Here is a 6850-nt window from a genome sequence, read left to right on the forward strand (position 1 = left end):
TGAACTACATGTTACACGGCAACTGAAATCCGTGAAAAAAATAAATAATACAAAATACAGCCGTAGTCACACGCGACATCTTCAAGCTGTGATCTAGGTCAGGATAAAAACTAGAAAACAGCTTTTTAAAAGGAATTCCAATACAAACCTTCCACACCAATGAGAACAGGGAGTAACTTCAGTATGAGAGAACAAACTTTACTCAACACGTAAAAAAAAAAAAAAAAACATTTGGTAAGCCGCTTCAAAACAATCAATTAAATAAATAATAATAATAAAAAAAAACATTTATAAAAGACAACCAGATACTCAAAGTATTTTCTAAAACCATTTAGACTTTAAGAACGTAAAACAAAATAACCAAACAAAAACATACACACAGAAGCACCTGACCACTGCAGCTCAATGGCTGCTGAATATTTTTGCGTCGTGTGTCTGCGGGTGCCTCTTGTGCAGGGCAGGGGGGGCAGGGCGGCTTCTGGCTTTCCTTCCACCCCAAGCTCTCAGTTACTTAATTGCTCTAAATTATTTGACGAATTGGACACATTAAACACTTCTCTCTCCCCGGTCTCACAATGTTTCACAGCTCGTGCACACTTTGAATCAAGGACATTTTTTTTAAACTGTCAATTTAAAAAAAAAATTCTTATTAAAAAGGAGTCATGTAGCAGACGCTTTTGTCCAAAGCGACTTACAGAGACCAGGGGGTGAGCGATGCATCACAACTGCTGCTGCTGCAGAGTCGCTCACAAGGATGTCCGATTGAACAAATAAGTTAGAGGAATGAAGTGAAACTCAAGCGCTCAAGTTGGAATGAAAACCTGGAGGACTGGAGTTTGCCGGCCCTGCTCTGGCGGTGTGTCTCCCAGCGGGGTTACAGGTCCTTGGGGTGGGCAGTGTGTCTCCAGCGGGGTTACAGGTTCTTGGGGTTGGCGGTGTGTCTCCAGGGGGGTTACAGGTCCTTGGGGTTGGCGGTGCGTCTCCCAGCGGGGTTACAGGTCCTTGGGGTGGGTGGTGTGTCTCCAGCGGGGTTACAGGTCCTTGGGGTGGGCGGTGTGTCTCCAGCGGGGTTACAGGTCCTTGGGGTTGGCGGTGTGTCTCCAGCGGGGTTACAGGTCCTTGGGGTTGGCGGTGTGTCTCCAGCGGGGTTACAGGTCCTTGGGGTTGGCGGTGTGTCTCCAGCGGGGTTACAGGTCCTTGGGGTGGGCGGTGTGTCTCCAGCGGGGTTACAGGTCCTTGGGGTTGGCGGTGCGTCTCCCAGCGGGGTTACAGGTCCTTGGGGTGGGCGGTGTGTCTCCAGCGGGGTTACAGGTCCTTGGGGTGGGCGGTGTGTCTCCAGCGGGGTTACAGGTCCTTGGGGTTGGCGCTGCGTCTCCCAGCGGGGTTACAGGTCCTTGGGGTTGGCGGTGTAGCGAGCAGCTCCCCTCCAGCCCAGCCTGGCCCTGCGGGGGTTCCTTCCAGACTGCAGCTCCCGGTGAGTCAGCATGATGAGCCGGCTGAAACAGGGCCCGCACACGATGTCAGAGACAGGGGAGGAGAGGAGAGACAGAGAGACACAGAGCAGGCAGTGCGGCTTCACAGTGCAGCTAGATGTCAAGCGGAGCAAAAAGACAGGGAGAGAGAGAGAACGGGGAAGGGATGCGTAACCAGGCACGGGTGCAAACTGCAGATACAGAGAGACAACAGATTGTCAGGAAGATCTTTGTAATGACAGACAGAGGCAGACACACAGCCCAGAGCGAGTGGTGAAGCGGTCTGGTGTCTCAGGTGAGTTCACTTACTTGATCTGCGAGAGCTCCTCTATGAGTCCGCACACCAGCTCGCTGGCGTCCTCGTAGTCCTGCAGAGACTGGGACCGGGGCTCGGGCATCGCCTCCCTGAAGACAAGAACACAGAGCAGCACTGAAACAGCCAGCCAGCCACTGCAGCTGTAAAGCCAGCCAGCCACTGCAGCTGTAACGTCTCCACTGGAGTAGGACACCTAGCATCTAACTGAGACATTTTAGGATTGAAACATCATTTAAAAAAACAAATAAATCAATAAATAAATAAATAATAAATACACTATTTGAACATCTGTTATTTAACACCATGTAATCAAAGAAACAACAAAACGGTATCCTGAAAATAAAGTCGACCTGAAGCCATAATATCAGCACAGCACCATTTCATGTTAGATTTCCAAACGTCACATTTGTCGTCAGTTTTTCGTTAAATACATGGGAAAACTACAAAGCGGTGGTGTGTACCTCAATATGTGAACGTAACGTTATTCAGCAGGTTTCATCCAACTTCACGCAGCAAAATGAGTTCGTTCTATAGGGGGACCACAGCTGTATAGAGGCACTGGGGGCGATCCCCCAGCCTCTGCTGAATGCTTCATTGTAAAACCTTCAGCAGCCTTCTGTTCAAAAAGACGACTTCTAATCTAAACGCTTTCTCACTGGATTTGAGTTTTTCTTTCAGCGTTTCAATGTTAAAGCGCTTCGTAGCAGTTGCTAGTCATGGGGTGACCGCCAGAGAATTACCTTCTGAACAAAAGGACACAAACACTCCATTCAAACACACTAATGGAGAACAGATGTTTGAAAACGCCCCCCTTCCCTCCCTCTCCGCTTACCCCAGTGTGATCTCGTGGAGCTGCGAGTCCGAGATGGAGCCGATGGAGAGAGGCAGCTCCAGGGCAGAACCACCGGACTCTGTCCCAAGGACAGGGAGCGGAGCCGGGAGAGAGCAGGAGTCAGGGAAGCGCTGCAACACACAGAGGAGATTCTTACAGAGAGATAGAGGCTGCCTGGAAACCATGGCAAACTCAGTGCTATATAATCCTGAGGGGGGGGAGACTGACTGACTGCTAAAACATCAGGAGAAACTTTAATAAGGGACCATGTTAATATGACTCTGACTGACTGATCCGCTGCCCACAGTAAACGCCGGTCACTCACCTGCGTGGAGCAGCTCTGCAGAAACTCAGAGTCCCACTCGCTGTGATCCTCGCAGCTCTGTGTGGCCCCCACGTCCTCTCTCTCAGACTCGGGGCTCCCCTGGACAGCAGCTGGGGTACAGGGGTGGGGTCCCCCCTCCTCTCGATCCTGGGCGGCCGAGGCAGGATCTGTATGTCCGCCTGCCCCAGCTGCTCCCTGGAGACTTCCCTCCGCCTCCGTGTGAGTCAGATCAGGGCAGGCTGTCTCAGCGCACACTAGCGCGGTCGTCACCTCCCTCTTCCCAGCAGCAGCAGCAGCAGCAGCAGCAGCACTGGCGGCAGGCTTGCACCGCCTTGACCGCGCCGCCCCCTTAGCCTTGCGCTGCCCGGCCCCCGCGTCGCTCGAGTCTTCCATCTCCAGCACGGCGAACCGGGATTCCCAGTCCCTCTCCTCCAGCACGCACGGGTTCACGTACACGGCTGCTGGTTTGGATTCTGCTGCTGCTGCGGCACTGGATGATAACGTTGATAGTTTGTTGTTCTCTGAAAGCTTTATTTGTCCCCAGTCGCTTCCCTCTCCCTCTCCGAAGCTCTGCGATGCTTTTAACTCTTCCGTCTCGGTTCTGCTCTGTGAATGGCTTGGCTGGGTTTTTCTCATGAAATCCTTCTTGTTCATTTCAGGGCCCGCCTCCTCACTGCCTGGGATTTGCCTGCCTGCTGCCGATTCCGCGTCCTCATTCCCGAGTCGGATCCGGGATCGCCCCGCGCAGCTCCGAGGGGACCAGGAGGCGGCAGAGGCACGAGGCGGCGGTGTTGTTCCGGATCCCGGATTTGGGAAAACTTGCGAGCCCTTCTCCATCGCGACTCCTCGCCCCTGCCTGGGGATCACCCCTTTGCAGAGCCTCGTAGATTCTTCTCTCTCGGGAACGGAGGCTGCTGCTGCTGCTGCTGCTGCTGCTGGTAGGGCAGGGGGCTCTCCGGGGGTTCCGCAGTGGGATTGTGGAGGTGCAGGCTGAGCCCCAGCTTCGTTGCAAGGCTCCGCCACCCCCTTTCCCTGCAGATCGGCAGATGTTTCAGCCTGTGTCTCGGGGTAAGTCTCAACGTGTTTCGGCTTGGCTGACTCAGACTGCTTCCCCCCCTCTGTAAACACAGCCTCCGCGCTCCCTAATAAACAGGCTAGCCCTCCCTGTGGACTACCAGCAACACCACCGCTCTGCGTTTCTGTACCCTCCAACCCCAGAGAGGCTTTTAATCCAGGGGTTCCGCGCCCCTCGGGATGGGGTAGGTGCTCCTGCCCCCCCTCTCCTGCCCCCCCTTGCTCCGTTACAGTGGGCTGCTGCCTCTCTGGATCTGCCTCCTGTCTCTGCTCTTCCGAAGTGCTGGCTTTGTGGTTCGGCCCCTGCGCTCCCCCGTGACTGTGGAGGGTGGCGTCTCCCTGCCCCGGCCCTTCCCCTGCCCCCTTGTGCTGGTCCGAAGTGGTATCCTCCGGCGCGCTGGGCTGGGCGACATCATCATCATCATCATCATCCTCGTCATCATCGCAGGATGAGCCCACAGTGGAGGAGCGGCCCGGGGGGATATTCTGAAAACGCAAGCACAGCAGACAGCAGTTCACTAAAAGGAAAGCAACTTCAAAATACATTTTATTACTTAAAATAGTTTAAACTGACCCCCCTCCTGCCCGCCACCTTCTTACCCTTCATATGGCGTCTGCAGTATAGAAAACTAATGCAATTACTGAAATACTGTTTTTGTTACAGGGATCCTTATGGGCCGATAGTGTCCATCTGTTATTATTAATTATTAATTTAGCAGACGCTTTTATCCAAAGTGACTTAGAGACTAGGGGGTGAGCTATACTTCATCAACAACTGCTGCTGCTGCAGAGTCACTTCCAATAAGACCTTGTTTGTTTCATGTCTCATCTGAAGGATGTCTGTCTGTCTGTCACTCTACATGGTGAGCACGATCACTGCTCCTGATTTCACACCGGTCTCCATCTATCTTGTATCACACGCTCCTGAGCCTCCTTTCAGGTTGCTTTGGGCTGTAACCCCGATACAAACCCTCAGTTTAACACCAGTGCAATTAGGAGGGATGTGTCCTCGTTTGGTTAAGGTGTGTTTTTTTCTTTTTAATATATAAACGTTTTACCCGAGCCCAGATGCTGCTCTTCAGTTCTAGTTGCCCTGCCTCAGACACGCTGTTATTACAGAGTCCAGCCGCAAGAGTCTTTACAGAAGCGGGAGCCTCGGACACGCTGTTATTACAGAGTCCAGCCGCACGAGTCTTTACAGAAGCGGGAGCCTCGGACACGCTGTTATTACAGAGTCCAGCCGCGCGAGTCTCTACAGAAGCAGGAGCCTCGGACACGCTGTTATTAGAGTCCAGCAGCACGAGTCTTTACAGAAGCGGGAGCCTCGGACACGCTGTTATTACAGTCCAGCCGCACGAGTCTTTATAGAAGTGGGAGCCTCGGACACGCTGTTATTACAGAGTCCAGCCGCGCGAGTCTCTACAGAAGCAGGAGCCTCGGACACGCTGTTATTACAGAGTCCAGCCGCACGAGTCTTTACAGAAGCGGGAGCCTCGGACACGCTGTTATTACAGAGTCCAACCCCACGAGTCTCTACAGAAGCGGGAGCCTCGGACACGCTGTTATTACAGAGTCCAGCCGCGCGAGTCTCTACAGAAGCAGGAGCCTCGGACACGCTGTTATTACAGAGTCCAGCCGCACGAGTCTTTACAGAAGCGGGAGCCTCGGACACGCTGTTATTACAGAGTCCAGCCGCGCGAGTCTCTACAGAAGCGGGAGCCTCGGACACGCTGTTATTACAGAGTCCAGCCGCGCGAGTCTTTACAGAAGCGGGAGCCTCGGACACGCTGTTATTACAGAGTCCAGCCGCACGAGTCTCTACAGAAGCGGGAGCCTCGGACACGCTGTTATTACAGAGTCCAGCCGCACAAGTCTTTATAGAAGCGGGAGCCTCGGACACGCTGTTATTACAGAGTCCAGCCGCGCGAGTCTTTACAGAAGCGGGAGCCTCGGACACGCTGTTATTACAGAGTCCAGCCGCGCGAGTCTTTACAGAAGCGGGAGCCTTGGACACGCTGTTATTACAGAGTCCAGCCGCACGAGTCTTTACAGAAGCGGGAGCCTCGGACACGCTGTTATTACAGAGTCCAGCTGCGCGAGTCTCTACAGAAGCAGGAGCCTCGGACACGCTGTTATTAGAGTCCAGCAGCACGAGTCTTTACAGAAGCGGGAGCCTCGGACACGCTGTTATTACAGTCCAGCCGCACGAGTCTTTATAGAAGTGGGAGCCTCGGACACGCTGTTATTACAGAGTCCAGCCGCGCGAGTCTCTACAGAAGCAGGAGCCTCGGACACGCTGTTATTACAGAGTCCAGCCGCACGAGTCTTTACAGAAGCGGGAGCCTCGGACACGCTGTTATTACAGAGTCCAGCCGCACGAGTCTCTACAGAAGCGGGAGCCTCGGACACGCTGTTATTACAGAGTCCAGCCGCGCGAGTCTCTACAGAAGCAGGAGCCTCGGACACGCTGTTATTACAGAGTCCAGCCGCACGAGTCTTTACAGAAGCGGGAGCCTCGGACACGCTGTTATTACAGAGTCCAGCCGCGCGAGTCTCTACAGAAGCGGGAGCCTCGGACACGCTGTTATTACAGAGTCCAGCCGCGCGAGTCTTTACAGAAGCGGGAGCCTCGGACACGCTGTTATTACAGAGTCCAGCCGCACGAGTCTCTACAGAAGCGGGAGCCTCGGACACGCTGTTATTACAGAGTCCAGCCGCACAAGTCTTTATAGAAGCGGGAGCCTCGGACACGCTGTTATTACAGAGTCCAGCCGCGCGAGTCTTTACAGAAGCGGGAGCCTCGGACACGCTGTTATTACAGAGTCCAGCCG

At 53.8% G+C, this 6850-nt stretch overlaps 1 protein-coding gene across 2 annotated transcripts in view; it reads right to left on the reverse strand.

Annotated features, from left to right (window-relative positions):
- Positions 1–432: 432 nt before the first annotated feature.
- The window catches only part of LOC131722735 (break repair meiotic recombinase recruitment factor 1-like), a 10199-nt gene continuing 3781 nt past the window's right edge, over positions 433–6850 (reverse strand). For both annotated transcript variants that reach the window (XM_059015758.1, XM_059015757.1), the window contains exons 5-8: positions 2946–4505; positions 2621–2751; positions 1782–1877; positions 433–1496 (exon numbers count right to left, since the gene is read on the reverse strand). In XM_059015758.1, the coding sequence (XP_058871741.1) occupies positions 1385–1496; positions 1782–1877; positions 2621–2751; positions 2946–4505 (1899 nt within the window). In that variant the 3' untranslated portion in view covers positions 433–1384. The remainder of the gene's footprint in view (positions 1497–1781; positions 1878–2620; positions 2752–2945; positions 4506–6850) is intronic.

Source organism: Acipenser ruthenus, chromosome 51, assembly GCF_902713425.1.
Source record: "Acipenser ruthenus chromosome 51, fAciRut3.2 maternal haplotype, whole genome shotgun sequence".
Taxonomy (NCBI): Eukaryota; Metazoa; Chordata; class Actinopteri; order Acipenseriformes; family Acipenseridae; genus Acipenser; species Acipenser ruthenus.